Below are 16,493 nucleotides of genomic sequence, written 5' to 3'. Positions count from 1 at the left end.
CGTCAGGTTGCAGGAAGTGATTTTAATGGTTTTTGGGGTTGGATGATTTCCCAGCGACTGATGCTCCCTGGCATGCTGATGTGTCACAGATTCCAGGAGTGCCCTGGTGCCCAGTCCTACCTACCCTGCCTGGCTCTCCAGGCTCACCTGGATCTCCTGGAGATCCATCACGCCCATCTTTGACAATTCCAGGTACTCCTGGCAGACCTGTGGACAGCATTACAGAGAATGAGCCAAAGACAAAGCACTGCTGTACTTGCAAGTGTTCTATAATATTTTTGATCAAATATTACACCTTGTTGAGGGACAGTTAATGTTAATGTTTCCAGTAGAAATTATACCACAATAGACTTTTCCCACACCTCACTTTTTTCACATTGTGTCATAGCAGGAAAAGCACAGATGTAACTAATAACATTAATTATGGCTCCATTTCATTTGTGACAGTAAACCATTTTTAGTGTCTGTCTGCCCTGGATTTGGTACACTTTAAAGCTCAAACTCCAATTAGAGTGTACTGTACAGGGGCCACATACCTGGGTATCCTTGGTCTCCAGTGGGCCCTTCAATGGCTTTGCCAACGGGTCCCTTATCACCTGCCTCACCGACATCACCTGTTGTGAAAACAGAAAAGTTAAATAGACAATTAGATGATGTCATTGATCAATTGATTTTGTGCTCCTACCAATAAATCAAAAGTTCTTATAATTATATATTATAATTAATTTTCATACCTCTGGGACCAGGATCTCCAAGCTCTCCTGGCAGGCCTCTGTACCCTGGTGGTCCACGGGAACCCGGATGCCCAATAGAGCCAGTAACTCCTGGCTTTCCTGGAGGTCCAGCACGTCCAGGACGGCCCACCATTCCAGGGGCCAGGGGTCTTCGAAGGTTAGCGGCCAACTGTGCAATCTGATCTGGGTGATAGAAAACACCAAGAAGGTCAATTCCCAGATTACGTTTTATTCAGCACTGGAATGAATTATAGACACAGATTTGTTAAGATCTTCACCATCGATCATTGAGCCACACAGCTCTCTGATGTGCTGTTCGCTTGCCAGTTTACCCTGAAACACAAGTGAAGAAGACATTATTAAAGCAGAAGCTCATTCAGGTGTTTCGTTAGAAAACAGCAACATTTAATATGCTACCATTAATCACAAGCTGCTTACAGTTTTGTACATATATATAAAAAAACACTCACGGGTACACCTGTCTTTCCTGGAATTCCAGGCAGACCTTGTTCCCCTTGGAAGCCCATTGGTCCTTCTTTTCCTGGGGCCCCTCTTGCTCCGAGCTCTCCTTGTGGACCTGTCACACCTTTAGGTCCCAGTTCACCCCGTTTCCCTGACTATAATAACAACAAACATTAAATGACACATTATATTCTGCAAAAATGAAGAAATCAATTTCTTCCAAACTGGAGCTAAAAACATCCATAAGCCTCTGATTTGATCGTTGACTAAACACCAACTAAGGAGCAAACTGGGTCTGTTGAGACGACGCGTGGGCGGATTCATATGGCGTCTTGTTGCTTGATAATTACTCCAACGAGCACAGCAAACAGTAAATGAGACTAAGAAAGTGAGACTCATCAGTGCTGTGTCTCTAATTACAAAAATTGTGCTGCAGCTTAATGTGACTCGTCTCTCCCTTGTGGCGATAGTGGTGAACTGGCCGATAAACCTAAAGCAGCAATACCTATCTTTAATTAATCCTATTAAACCGGGAATGTGAGGCAGAATCATGTGCAGTGACTGACAAGTGGCCAATAGCTCAGAGCTAGGCACCAGTTTTTAATGTTCAGTGAGACACAGAGGGAGTTTGGAACAAACTTGCACCGCTAATTACACCCACACGCATTTTGAAAACATAGATGTAGCTCACCTCTCCCTTTTGTCCAACTGGTCCAAAATGACCCTGAAAATAAGGACAAAAGTTTAGTTAAACATAAGTGAAAACTGCATGATTTTACATTACAGAATATTTTAAAAAATGAATGAAGAAAGCAAATTACTGCTAACAAACTAACGAGTCTCTAGGTTACAAATAGTTTTGATTTTGATTGGGGCATAGGAATGAAAGAAAATACTTACAGGTTCTCCGTTCTCTCCTGGTAAACCATCACTTCCTGCCACACCCTAAAGTTACAACATAACATCTGAATTATTTGATTAAATCTCACAACTCCAGGTTGGTTTTTGTTTGAAAAATGGTACCTGACTGAGAAAATTCTGTAATCTCTTGGACTGGTAAAACATTTTTAGCATCATCATTGAGGAAATAAAAAGAAACACACTAAGGCTGTTTTTCTTAGTTCTTGAGAAGTTGACACTTTTTTGGACATCGAGGATTTTCACCCAACAGCATAAAAAATATTTATTCTCTCTTATAACCTTCAAGCAGCTGGGTGAAGACTATCACAGTTCATATTTAAGCTTGACCAGCTTCAACTTTGATATAAATATATTTACCATGTCTCCTTTAGGTCCAGAAGCTCCAACTGGACCCTGTAGGTTTGAAAAAGGAGAGAGAGAGAGAATAAATGAGAGCCATATAGAGACATTTGTGGAATAAGGAAGGGGGATGAAGGGAAGTGAGGTGGGCTGGTTGAGGGGAACCAGGAGTGATATAAAGACTGTCTTTGTTCTGTCCTCAGATTCTGAACAGGAGGCCACTTTGTGTCTGAGCTCTCTGCTGGCTGCAGTTTAAGTTTATACCACTAAGGCTGAGGTGGGATGACCTGGATGTTGACATACTCGCCCATGAACACAGCTGGATGGTTACATATCGCTACTGTGTCTGTAAGGGGTGGCCCTTAAAGGAGGTTTTGAGTTTTTGGGTGGTTTTTACTGTACCTGTTTTTTGATAATATTAGTCTATGTCAGGTCATCAGCTCATCACATTCTGTTCAGTGGTGTAGTGGTTGTGTATGAACTGTATATATCATGGATTCAGTGTATATCATTACACTGAATGATGTTAAGCCTTGGGACACATTACATATTATCATAAATGTCAAACTCACCCTGTCTCCAAACTCCCCACGGATTCCTGTTGGACCTGGAAGACCTGGGTCCCCCAAGGCTCCTTTTACACCCTGCAGCACATGACAAACACAGCCAGTAAGTTATCTGATAATAATAAAATTTAAAAAAAAAACTGATGATGATTGGTGTTGTCATGCAACTGACCTGGAAGCCTTTCACTCCCTGAGGTCCAATGTTGCCTGCTGGTCCAATAGCTCCCTGTTGGAAACAGACATTATCATGTGATCTTATTAGAGTACAACAGAAAAACAATCTGGATATTAATGATGTTTTTTTCTTGCAGTATAAGAACGGACTACATGGACATGATGGTTATGTGAGGCATGATTCATTATGCAGTGCAGTGTGTGATAATAGTGTTAATTCGTATGCTGATCTAATAAATGCTTTGAAAGTAAATCTGTCCAGCTTTAGAGCTGCTATTTTATCTTTTTTTTCTCGCTGCGGGGTCTGCTGTCAAAAACAAAGACCCCTCTGTTTATTATTTCCTCCTTTATGAATACCTGCTCTCACCACTGGACATCCATTTCACCTTAGTGAGCCACTGAATTAGCAGCAATACTCTTATTACTTCTGTAGCAAAATATCATAAACTTTGAAGGGCAGTAATTTGTTATCCTGCTATTCCAGTTTTATCTTGATGTGAGCATATTCATGCTGTATGCTGCTATGAATTGTGGTCTTTTAAGATATTTTCCATCAATGCCATTCCTTTTTCAGTCATTATTTCTTCAAATATTCACACTGGTTATTAGAGCAGTATACATTCTGTAAAAAATGGTTAAATTAAACAGACGGCCATCTGTGCAGCAAGGAGTCTAATCATTTGGCTTGTAAATGGGGCAGAGATTATTTTTAAATGTCGTGTGTAATAGATGCTTTTGATGTTTTTATAGCTAAACTAGCAGTGCAGCGATTTGACAGCAGATAATGTTCACATCACCATAGATGACAGTTGTAATCACTAACTCACAGCTACTCCTCTGGGTCCTGCTATCCCCCTCTCTCCTGGGATGCCAATGTCACCCTGATGGAGCAGACGAAAGATGTGGAAAGTTTAGAGACCAGACGCAACATTGTTAAAGTTCCATGTTGGGTTAAGTGTCCCAGTGATACCACAAAAGCCCATCAGATACATACAGGAATACCTGGCTCTCCAGAGGGTCCCGTCTCTCCAGCTTTCCCTGGATCACCCTATTGTAAGAGAAGATAACAGTTATCCTACATGGTGCTAATTTTAGCTTTAAGGTTAAAGTGTGTTTCTGTTTTGTTGTAACACTCACGACTTCTCCTTTGGATCCCTTTGCGCCACTCTTTCCTTGTAGACCCTGGAACAGAAAATACAAAACAATGATCACTGACAGAGTACGTTTGGAGGCGTTTTGACTTACGACATTTTTATCTTTAAAGCAACTGAATTTTCCTATTCAGGAGTTGAACAAGGCAGTGGATTAGGATTGAGAAAATGAATGTGCAGAATGTTGCTGAGAGTGGGTATTATATTCAAACTGCTACTTAGAATGAAGAATCAAGATGGCGAGTGAACTAAACAAATTCCTTTACTATCAATTAGCCCAGGACACATTCTAGTCTATTTCAAAATACTTACAGGAAGGCCGTTTGGTCCTTTCTCTCCAACTACTCCATGGCGCCCGGGATCACCCTATCAAAACAGAGACCACTGTGAGTGTGACATCAGTTTTGCTACGGCAGACAGAGAATGCAAGAAGAAAAGGTGCAACTTACCTTCTCGCCGTCCAATCCTGGTGTACCATCTTTGCCATCCCTGCCAGGAATACCCTGTGGAGGACATCAAATATGATCCTCATGGTTCTGAGTGGTGATATTAATAATGTATAATCTTTCTGATATGCACTTACAGGCTCCCCTTTGGGTCCTGCTCCACCGGGACCTCCTTTAGGACCAATTTTACCCTGTTCAAAGATAACAGACTCTCAGTTTTACATTTTTTATACTTGGTGAACTCATAGTCACAACTCAAAGTCTTTTACTTACAATTTCACCTTTGGGACCTTTGAAGCCTTGTGGCCCCTTTTCTCCAGCATCACCCTGGAAAAATCAGATGAAACACAAACAGCTATTCATTGATGGGACCAGCCATTGATTCTAGCTGTAAATTACTACTAAATGTTGTAATTATTTCAAGTGTTTTACAAACAAAAAGAGACTCACTGTCTTTCCAATGATGCCAGCAATGCCGGGCTTTCCTCTGAATCCTGGCAGGCCCTAGAGACATACAAAGAGTATGAGGTCAAAGAAAACATACTGTTTGTACACAAATTTAAGTGTGTGAACTGTCAGTGATAAGAAGCTTGAACAAGGAAGTTGTGATAATGCTATTAAAGTTGCTTACTCTGTCTCCTACAGATCCCATTGGGCCCTGCAAACCTCTTAGACCACGTGGGCCCTGAAAAAGAGAGCATTGTGAGGGCACTTAAAAACATTAAAAAATGCTCTAAATATGTGATTATTCCTCAAAAATTGCCCAGGCGCTAATGGACAACAGGTATAAAGTGACACAAAAGCAGGAAAAATCTTCATGTAACTCACCTGCAGACCCACTGTACCAGGAATACCTGGTGGACCAGGTGGGCCAGCATCACCCTAAAGACAAAACAGGACACTTAGTACATCAACAAAACACCAACTCACAGGAATACAAGCAGCTATACTCAATAAAACCAATTTTTGCACATAATAGGACAATTCTATCCTCATGTCACTGACATCCAAAGTATAGTATGTCTCATAATAAACTCACCTTCTCCCCATCTTTCCCAGGCTCTCCCTTTTCTCCTTTATGACCTGTGTGACCCTGCATGAGTAAAAATACACAGAAGTGATTACAGACATGAGTGTGGAGGGAAATGTATTGTGAGAGCGCAGCATGAGGTACATTGCAAGGACATATTGAGCAGCATATAATTCAAAACAAATCAAAAATAGAACTATGACAGAAGCTATATTTACCTTGAATCCTGGCATCCCAGGAGGACCAGAGGGACCAGGGGGGCAGATTGCAGGACACTGCAGAGGACAAGACACAAAGCTCTGAGCACTCTACAGTCTACGCAGAGGACGCACATTAAGTTTACTGTCATTACGTTGCCCTCACAGATGCATTATTGAAAACTTACCAGAAGGTCACCGTTGAGATCATGAAGAGTACCGGGAAGACCCTGATAGAGGGAGGGATGACAGCAAACAGCAAGAAATTAAGAGAAGTTTTATCAATGTTTTGTAATGCATCCTTGGTTCAGGTGTATTTACTTGTACTTGGTAGGGTGCTTCTGTGAATTTACAGACATTCAACAAGAAGTCCACTGGGTGGCAGTGGAAAAATATATGACTGTGTTGTACCAGCAGCACCACTTATCAAGTCTATAATGATGATTGCGCTTACTGGTGGTCCATCAGGGCCAGGAGGTCCGGGAAGTCCTGCAAGACCCTCAGCACCCTGATAAACAGACAGAGGAGATTAGTATCATCTTCAGCATCTCAGTTATGAAGCTACATTACTCCATCGACTTCGGATGTTTCCTGATCAGTCTCTCTCATCTGCAACATCTAAGCTAGGTGAGGTCATCTGGTTGCAGTTACTAGAATCAGTTCTGGTTGTCCATGATGGTAACTTTCTCCAACCCAGAGTGACAGATAATTGGAATATTTAAAAGGTCATAAAAAGTACATTTTCAGTTGAGTGACCCTTTGCACTATAGCAACAGTAACCCTGACATTAGCGGAACGAATATCCTAACACTGACCCAAACTGTATTCTTTAATGTTAACCCGCCTTAAATCTGACCCAGACAATAAAATGTCTTCACACTTCTGTTGATGGTTTTGTAGCATCTGTGTGAACTTTGAAGTAATCATAAGCTGATTATGAGCACTGGACAATCCAAATAAAGTGTGACCCAGATGAAACACGAGGCCAGCCCACATACTGAACTGTCCTTCCCCTCCAGTGGTTATTCTTGTCCGCCCACCAGTACTATATAATATGGAAATTTAGGGCAATGTTGTACTGGTTGATTTCAGTAGAGCTATGAGTTAAAATCACAGCTTCATCTGTGAGATGTTCTGAGCTTTATAACTCATTCAGATCATTTATGGTTTCTGCTACAGATGCTTCTGTATGAATTTGATGATAAGTTGATAGAGTATTTTTTGGCCATCTGGATATTGAATTAAGGATAGAATAAAATATAATTATAAGAATTACTCTTGTATTCTTATTATATCTCATCCTGAATCAGTGGATGTGACGTCTTCATGATGACGACAGGAAGTCTAATTTGGGAGATCAGGCAGATACTCACCGCTGGACCCTGGGGTCCGACTCCGCCTGGCAACCCGTTGGTTCCAGGTAACCCCTAGAAACAAAAGACATTGGGTGTGTGCAAGGCATCAGAGTACATTTTTAGATGTAGCATGCAATCTGGACAGCAACATACTGTAGTGTAACATGTACAAGCACACTCTCCCAGCATGTAAACAAACACTAGCAACAAGTAAAAATGATACAAATGCATCACTTTCGCCACCTTACTGCACATAACAAGAATATAAAAAGACAGTGCTCTGTACTCACTGGAGCTCCTGGTCTCCCTCTGCCCTACGGAAGACACAGGAAGGCAAATTAAGTCACAAACACCAAGCGATGATTAGATTTACTCACAACATCAATATCCACCATGTGATGTATCACTGCATTAAATTCACTTTGAAAGTTTGTCACAGGTTGTTGCCGTGAGGTGGATATCCACTTTCCAGTCCAGTTATATCAGGGCTAACTATAATCTGAGTATTAGAGGGACAATATGTGCTGCTTTCAAAAGTGTCCTCATAATCTTTATGTTAGCTGAGGGCTTAGAGCTGAGTTATATCCCTGATTCTACAGGAGCAGAATTACACAACTTTATTGTCTTCATATGAAATTATCCAATGTGATCTGAAAAGGAATGACTTCCTTTGGTCCAGTGATAGATGTAGGGATAAGAATAACACAGAATGAGGAGTCTTTCTAGATGCTTTACAATGGTCAGTGAAGTGGTTACATATTAGAGGACTGGAGAACAGATTATATAAAGTAACTGCTGTGTGCCTGTGTATTGTTTTTTAGGTGCTATGTATGTATGTATTATGTGGGGCTACTTACAGGAGGTCCAGGTGGCCCAGCAGGTCCAGCATCACCCTGTAGAGAACCAGGCAAAATATCACAATCAGCATCTCAGACATCATTAAGCAGTGCAAAAGAAAATGTAAAATATGCTTATTCATGTAGGAACATAATAGAAATTATTTTTGGGGGTTGATACAAATTCTTTGGTATTCTATGGCATTTGGGATTCTTGATTTAAAGAGCATTGTGGTAAACTTTTACCAGAAAAACTCTTAAGTATCTCAACAATATGAAAATGGTGACAGTCTTAAAACATATACAATTATTGACGATTACAATTATCAGTTTAGGGTATGCATGAACTACATTGAACATATTATGAACACATTAAAATGTTAAACTATTTACATCAGACTGTCATTCTGTGCATTTATCTTACTAACCACCCTTAAAATAAGCAAATAGTGTAAGGCTCCATGTATGAATTTGTATGTTTGTGCTGTTTGACATGACTGCTAGTCATATATCAGCTAGATACAGGAGAGTTGTTGCTATATATGACTTCATTTTATATTATATATATAGAATTATATTATACCATTAATACATTGAAAAGGGTTAAAACAGTAAAAAAAAGTTGTCAATGTTTCCTCTCACCCTCTACTGATGATGATTAATAAACATAAAAATACCACAAAATCAGTATTGAAAAATAATAGATATGTAGAAATCTGGACATGATTATTTTGCTGTAGGTCATGTGAAAGATCACAATTGTTTTGCAACTAATCATTAGAGATACTTGGAGAAGAAAATATAATATAATATAATATAATATAAGGCAATTATTGTGATTGATTAATATGATCATTTCTCAAAATCAATGACCCTCATTGCATGTGTAGTGATGGTTATCTGTACCAGAAGTAATGTACAGTAAATACTTTGCACTGTTTGCTGTGGAGGACACAATAACAAGTATATTTTATTACTTTTGATACTTCTTCTTTCTTTGTTGATGCCTTCTTTGTTTACATCTATTATTTCTGTCATTAAAAAATCACTTTTACACAGTTGTTCCACAAATACGTGATGAAATTGTGGTTTTCTGTGTCGCCCCTTCTCCTTTCCTTTCTAATGCCCCCCCACCCCAGCCAGCCCCCTTGTGATCATCTCATCTCCTCTCCTGTAACTCTTTGTTTACCCCCCTCACAGCTGTATTTGTGTTGTCTGAGAGGTGAGAGGACAAAAGACTCTAAATAAGCAGGCCTAACATAGTGATGTTACACTTACTCATTGCATTCCTCAGTGTGCAAACCAGACGACAGGCTATGCTAGCACACAAATCACAAACAGACAGATGTGAGCTGGCTGAGAATGGTTCAATAACTTATAATTATAACACTAAGATGTGCTTAAACTTGGCACAGCACAATCAATGTGGTGTTGTTAAAAGTCATCATTACTGTTGTGTTGAACACAGATGAGGCAGAGCGGATTAAAGTATGTCTATTAGCTCCTGCTCTGCCTCAAACTGCACCAGTTTGATCCTGTTTGTCTATGCATGACTATTCAGCACAAATCTCAGGTTTGTGAGCCAGCTATAACAGTGCAGTAATCTGAGTAATTAGGGACATTGGTTGACGCAAGCTTCCTCATTAGGTTGGCAAATTAGTTGAATTGCCTGGGGGTTTATCTGTCTTGACAGTGGATTTGCAGCCTTACAGCCTCAATCTTTACTACTGGTTCTTTCCTATCTTGTGTAAAAATGTGGCAAGTCAGTCCTGAGGACATATGACACTGCACATATGCAGCACTTGTGTGATGTCACATGTGTTGTGATTCTGTCCTTCGTGTATCTCTCAAAGGATAATACCTGTTTCCTTCAGCATCAGGGCAACAGATCATCATTCCCTACAGTCCCACAGATTTGTGGGAAACAGTGTGCATTCCGGGCCGGATTAGGGAAGCAGCAGAAATAAATCCAATTCTGATCCCTCATTAAAAATATTCCCACCAAGAGGCTGAGCCAGCTTGACAAATTTAGGTTGACAGAGGAAACACAGGCCTCGTCCCTGTTAGACCCTCCTGAAGATCTTCATACTACAGCACCCAATCAAAATGAAGTCATATAACTCAGCTCGGTGCATCTTTAAGTGTATCCTCAGCATCCCGGCATGATCAGTAGACTAAGACACACTTACTGCCTCCCCTGCGGGTCCATCCTTCCCAGCAGGACCATCAGGACCTGTCAAACCCTGAAGAGAAAGTTGTACATCATTGCGTCATGTTCTGCTGTTTACACATTGTCAGTCATCTATCATTTCAGTTTCATAGACAAAACTACATTCTGTTTAGGTGTCGATTCCTGACATTCCTGAGGGGGTGTATTGATGTTAGTGTAAGAACTGTCTGTGTGACACTTACGTCCACCCCTGGAAGTCCTGGCAGGCCTGGTTTTCCAAGTCCTCCTGGTATTCCTGCTTTCCCTTTAGGACCCTACACAGACAGAGATTTATGAGCGCAGAAGAAGTCAGTTATCTAGTTGACTGAGCAATTGATTGATACTTCTTTTATCTGAACACCATGAGTTTACATACATTAACAGCAAGATTTTTGGGGGGAGTTTTTAGAGGGTGCAATATACTGTGAAGATTTTAAAGCCCTTTGAGATAAATTTGTGATTTTGGGGTATGTAAGGGATTCTAAGAAAAATATTAGGGAGGGAAAGGGGGGTGGGGGGGAGAAAAGGGGGAGATTGTTGTTTGCTTTTGGCTGAATTTATAGTAGTCTGACTTTTTGGGGGAGAGCAGGGGAGGGTCTTCTATCTTTTCCATCCTAAATATGCATTTTATTTCAGCCTTCCTTTGCAATATAGTTAATACTTGCATGAATTGTTATGTCAATAGGACAACTTGCACTTTCACTATGATTTATGCAGAGGACAGTTCTGTCTCTGTATTAGGGTATATGTATACATTTGTGGCGAAATTGACACGTTTTATTGATATGTTAAGGTTTAAATTGGGGTTCACGATTAAACAAGTTGTACAAATTTGACACTGTTTGACACCATTTTGACATGTTGGGGGGAGAGTATTGCAATTTTTTTCTAAGTCAAGAGGAGAGTTTAAAGAAAACATTAATAACACTGGGAGTGACCTTTACGCTTTTTAAAGTAGAACATAAAGTTAATCCCCCCTCATCACCACAATAATTTTAAGTCCCTAAATAAAATTGACTTTTTCAAATACTTACTGCTTTCCCTTGTAGTCCAGCAGGTCCAGGTTTGCCCTGTTAATAAGAAAGAAAAAATACATAACATAGCCAGATAAAAACATTTTATTCAGTTTTAGTCTGTTTGTTGCACATCTTGAATGCTTCAGACTAATTTAGGATCATACAAATGAAGCTCTTTAAAATGTGGCCCCCACAGTAGCTCAAAGACTTCAAGAGTCAACAGTGTTTGATTGTGGAGAAAGATTCAAACAGCTGAAATATTAATGTGACTGCAGCAGTGAGTCTGTGGTCTGCTCCAGTGTATAGGATATAATGTTTAGCTTCTGCAGCGACTGGGGAAGAACAAACACAACTGAAATGACCTGACGCCGACTGGTCACATGATAAAAGCCTCAGTTTGGTTTGGACAGGGGGGGCTGAAAGTGCAGGAAGGAGGTGTGAGGTGAAACTCTAGATGGTCTCACAGGGTTGGGGAATGTATGAATGGACCCTCTGTGTGCCTTCCTTTACTGGAGTCACAAAAATATCCACAAATAAAATACTCTGAGATTCCCTGACATGGACACATAACATTCACCATTTTTTTTTCCTTTTCAATCATTATTTTATGTAACAGCAAGAGGAACACAAATCAAAGACATAAACATGCAGGAAGCAAAGAGTTTTTGTTTTGATTTTGCTATCCCATAATCCAATTTCCCCCTCTAACTTGTGAAAATACGGTTTTACATCATGTTTTTACTCATATTTTCACTGTGACATTATATCCTTTAAGCCAGCATAACCCCATAAACAGTAAAGACTCTGGGAACTGGAATTAAAGTGAATTGTTTTTGTATTGTTCACATTTCTATCTGACAAGATTCGATGATCCAGACATTTCAGGCTGATTAAGATTAAATAGATTAAATCAAAGACATTTAAGAGATAAAAGCCATTTACATTTATATTTAACATTTTGAGGGGTTTAAAGGCAAACATAAATGACTGGACAGTTTTTCAACACACTTCCACCCACAGAACTCCATTTGATAGATACATGCCTAAACCCTGCCTACCTGACAACCATGATTATTATTTAATATTTGTAGGCGGGGCTGTGGGTGGGGTCAATGTGATCAAAACTAATATCTAGAAACATTTTAGCCACATTTATGCACAAAGAAAACACTAAAGGAAGGAGTGGGAATACAGTACAATTTTGAAATACAGCATGTAAAAACGTAAAGCCGCAGAGCTGGCTAGTAAAAAAATATCAGTATATGGTCTGGGCACATATTTCAAAATGTTATTGACATTTTGACAACCCCAATTTTCTTAAAAGAGGATGAAAACTTACAGAGAGAAACCCAACATTGATGGGAGCTAATATTTTTTTTCTTATCTCCTTATTGGAGTTGACTGTTAAATCTAAAAGATGAGAAAGTTACAGACACATTGGTTTCCAGTTCACAAACTCTTGGAGTCTGCTCAACTCACATCAGTGCCATCCCTTCCTGGTTCCCCTGGGGGTCCTGGTGGCCCAGACGATCCTCTGGGGCCTGGCCTCTGCAATACAAAATTCATCAGAAAACAATTTCACAATGTAACACTAAGCAGCCAGTTACAGTTCATTCGATGCAAACATCACAAGCAGAGAGTTTGATATGAAATGAATAAAACACAAAGTGATGTGATGATGAACTGGTATATTTTGGCATTACCGGTGTGAGAGTGAATAAGAAAATGAATTAAAAGTCTAATCCCTACAATATTATTAAAATGCAATAATTCTGCCTTATTCTGAAGATGTATCTAAACATACAGTATTCAGTACAACTGCAACACAGTGAAAACCATGATGCAAACAGGCGCGCGTAAAGACGCTTTAAATGTCCAATTACGCACAAAAGGAAGACTAGATTTATACGAAAACACAAATAAACAAGTGTTCATCCAAACAGAATAAACTAATTTCACTGAGGATTTTCTAAATGAGCTCCTCCGTTTGACTCAGTCGGGGAGCCTGAATGAACAGAGGTGGCATTGTGCGCTGTGGCACTGATCTGCAATCCGCGCATTCCACAGGTTCAAGGAAAACATAACCCCAACTTCATCAACTAGTGAGAGAAGCACAGCCACCTGCACACGATTAGGCTTATATGGTGGAGCAAAAAATAGGCCCACAGAACCAGAGACACATAATATCACTCAGATTCAATCAGTGATGATTGTGCAGGAAAATTTAATAACATTGGAGTGTGCAGCATAGATCAAAATATCGATATTCATCAAGTTTTAGTGTAGATGGCATGCAAGTAATCATCACCACAAAGGATGTGGCTATAAATAGGTGGATTATCAGGTCACATAAACTTCTAAGTTAAGAATATGCATCTAGTGAAAGAGAAAGGATGGATGCAGCACTTGTTGAACCCTACCTGGGCTGAGGATGATGTCAAAAGCTGGCACAGTAAGATCACCCAAAGAGCGGAGAACACCGCCATGTCTGACCCGCTCTCCCTCACAAACCCGAGTTTACGCGGAAAAAGGTCAAATCCCCGGTTCCCGGTCCTCGCTCACTCCCCCCCAGCGTCCGCAACGGTGCCTTCCTTCACCTCGCTGCGCAGAGCTCCCGAATGGCTTTCTCTTTGGTTCCAGATAAACCCGAGCCTCCAGTTGGAGGGGCTGAACTCAATCTGGCGCACTGTTCACAGGGGTGAGGGGGGTGAGGAGGAGTGGAACTGGTGAGGGAGGCAGAGAGCTGAGGGGGAAACCATTTCGGACACCAAGAAAGTGGGTTGAGCTAAAAATGTTAAAAAATATGTGGGGGTTTATGCTTTGACCAATTGGAAACTGACCTAAATCACAAATCCTTCATGTCTGCAAGGTAGAAAAAAGAGCTCTTCAAGGGTTCTTCAGTGGTACCACGTATAAATGCAATAATTTAAAGTTGCACTCCAGAAATGTAGGATTACACTTCCATATATTTTGGTGACTCTCACGAAACAGATTATAAAAAAAAGGTCAAAATTGCAGCAGTGGAGGCCGAGATATCCTGACATTTAGTTACTGGTATGAATGAAGCTCCAAAAATGCTGGATCCCACGTTTCCCATAATGCAACTCAACATCTTCTCTTCATTACCTGGTAAATACCCTCATCATCAAAGTTCTTGCCCCCACTTTGTAACGCAGGCTGTTAGAAACCGATGCTGAAATAACCACTGATGACATCACTACGACATCTTCAGGGTCATTTTCTAAACTCCTCCAGAGCCGCAAAAGACATTATAGACGTACAACTGTTCTCACAGGCCGAGTAGTCCTCTTCAAGACGAGTAAAACTGACCTCAATGTGTAAAATCAGTGGCGCTCACCTTTAACTGATCAAGTTTTAATTTGCATCAGTAAATTACCTTAAATTACCAAACAGCACCACACTGACTTCTTCAGTCTAATCTGACATTGTATTTTACAGGTTCCTTAATGCATCATGAACCTTCAAGACCATTTTTGCAGCAGTGTAGAGTGGGATGAAGAGTATGGCTGCATTTCAAGTTTGGTAGTGATGCTTACATCAATACTGCATAAGTGGGGCACAAAAACTGCAAATATCCTGACCAGAAAAATCTGCATAATATAGGAATAGCAGACATTATTACCACCTCTTACCTTCATAGTCAACATGGAGACCAATAACAGCCCAGAAATATCCACATCTTCTGTCATGGAAGACGAGTATTTCTGAGCATTACTTGATCTGAACTGAAAAAGAGCCAAAAAATGTGTTAAACATTTTAATTGTATTATTCCAAACAGGGAAAAGGTAGATCCAGTAGATCTAGTAGATCTAGCGATTGAGTCCGGCATGGACAACGTAATGACAAACAGCAAGCTCAGACTCCCAACGGTATATTTTGCAACTGTTCCTTATTTTTTACAGATAAACCCTCGACCCCACACTGATCCTGAGGCCTCAACAATATCTTTTGTGAGTCACTTCACTGAGGCTTGGTTTATTTGCTGAAAAAATTTAAAAAAGACTGATATTTCTGAGTATATTGTATGCTGCTGCAATAGGAAATCCAAGAAGAGTCTCAAGAATAGGAAGAAAAGCTGAAATCTACCGGTGTTATCCTGAGAACTGTGATTTAATAAACTATAAAGCTATTTAGACTTTTAGCTAAACACAGATTAATTTCATAAAAGTGTCAGAAAATAATATAACTTTATTCTGCTTTTAAACAGCCAGGTATTTAGTTGGGACAAAAGTCATATATAAAGAAGTCAGCACTTTTGTAAAGTTATTACAATTTTGTTATGTAAATACCACTTGAACTTCAACAATTAATAGTGAAAGTGCAAATAGAAAAAGATGCATCGATATAATCACCCTGGCTTGTAAATTTTCATGGACTGCACCCATCTCAAATTAACATACAGTGGACTTCAAATTATAGCCAAAGCTTTATCAATTCTGCCAAGAAGACATACATATTGTACAATCAACCAGTCAATCACATTTTTGGCAAGGCTTTCAGTTGTTCATATAGTCTTCTTCCCACATCTGCATGAAGACATACAGATTGTGCAACATTACTGAAATATAACTTAAGTGACATTCAGTCTTAAATCCATTTGAACAGTGGGGTCCAGCATAAACACAAACCAGTACAGAACATTTTTACTTACACAAAAACAGCCCAAAAACAAACAAAACCAACCAATTCATTATTTTTCAGTGCAAAAAAATTGTTCTGTTGTGAAAGTATTAAGGTGTTAAAAAGGCTGAAACCATCATCTCATTGATATACATTAATAATAGTGCTTTATGTATTCTGTAGATATTAAATATCAGTCGCAGACAGTCTTAGTTATTACTACCTTAAAGGATAAGTCTGGTAATATTCTATATATTTTTGTTGTTGTCAACAAATCCCATGAGAGGACTGAAACCTATAATGAAATTATCCTTTGACATTTATTGTATGTGTATCTAAAACCTGATATAGCTTATTACACTGTGCCATAGAGCTCCATTGTTGTCTAAAAGCTATTAAAAACACAAATGAGCGA

The 16,493-nt window shown here is 39.7% G+C and overlaps 1 protein-coding gene and 1 long non-coding RNA gene across 4 annotated transcripts; one reads left to right on the top strand and one right to left on the bottom strand.

Moving 5' to 3' along the window:
• Window positions 1–22: 22 nt before the first annotated feature.
• On the bottom strand, window positions 23–16,473 carry col9a3 (collagen, type IX, alpha 3). Of its 3 annotated transcripts, none has more exons than XM_042407926.1 (32): window positions 15,090–16,473; window positions 12,916–12,984; window positions 11,455–11,490; window positions 10,624–10,695; window positions 10,401–10,454; window positions 8,233–8,268; window positions 7,666–7,689; window positions 7,394–7,447; window positions 6,475–6,528; window positions 6,209–6,250; window positions 6,042–6,098; window positions 5,833–5,886; window positions 5,622–5,675; window positions 5,425–5,478; window positions 5,244–5,297; window positions 5,067–5,120; window positions 4,931–4,984; window positions 4,797–4,850; window positions 4,660–4,713; window positions 4,334–4,378; window positions 4,191–4,244; window positions 4,024–4,077; window positions 3,195–3,248; window positions 3,029–3,100; window positions 2,475–2,510; window positions 2,097–2,141; window positions 1,888–1,920; window positions 1,205–1,351; window positions 1,013–1,067; window positions 735–917; window positions 537–614; window positions 23–207 (listed from the first exon to the last, which is right to left on the bottom strand). In XM_042407926.1, the coding sequence occupies exons 1-32, from the start codon at window positions 15,285–15,287 to the stop codon at window positions 23–25; spliced, it is 2,169 nt and encodes a 722-aa protein (XP_042263860.1). In that variant the 5' UTR covers window positions 15,288–16,473. The 3 variants fall into 3 exon arrangements, with proteins under 3 accessions (XP_042263860.1, XP_042263861.1, XP_042263862.1); XM_042407927.1 differs by lacking the exon at window positions 15,090–16,473 and adding an exon at window positions 13,857–14,548; XM_042407928.1 differs by lacking the exons at window positions 23–207; window positions 537–614 and having other exon boundaries at window positions 809–912.
• LOC121895099 lies at window positions 5,439–6,202 on the top strand. Its single transcript, XR_006095675.1, has 3 exons — window positions 5,439–5,495; window positions 5,853–5,963; window positions 6,062–6,202. It is a non-coding gene; the product is annotated as an uncharacterized LOC121895099 (long non-coding RNA).
• Window positions 16,474–16,493: the final 20 nt, after the last annotated feature.

This window comes from Thunnus maccoyii, chromosome 4, assembly GCF_910596095.1.
Source record: "Thunnus maccoyii chromosome 4, fThuMac1.1, whole genome shotgun sequence".
In the NCBI taxonomy this organism is placed as follows: Eukaryota; Metazoa; Chordata; class Actinopteri; order Scombriformes; family Scombridae; genus Thunnus; species Thunnus maccoyii.
Note: the sequence above shows the minus strand (reverse complement) of the source record. Positions and strands in the feature narration are given on the sequence as shown.

What these genes read in the sequence shown, in the direction of transcription:
- col9a3 (XM_042407926.1), bottom strand. Translation starts at nt 15,287, where the DNA reads ATGCCGGACTCAATCGCTAGATCTACTAGATCTACTGGATCTACCTTT. An exon ending in CTGGCCCTGATGGACCACCA is followed by an intron (nt 6,251 to 6,474) that starts GTAAGCGCAATC and finishes TCCCTCTATCAG; the next exon opens with GGTCTTCCCGGTACTCTTCA. An exon ending in AGGGATCCAAAGGAGAAGTC is followed by an intron (nt 4,245 to 4,333) that starts GTGAGTGTTACA and finishes CTCTTACAATAG; the next exon opens with GGTGATCCAGGGAAAGCTGG.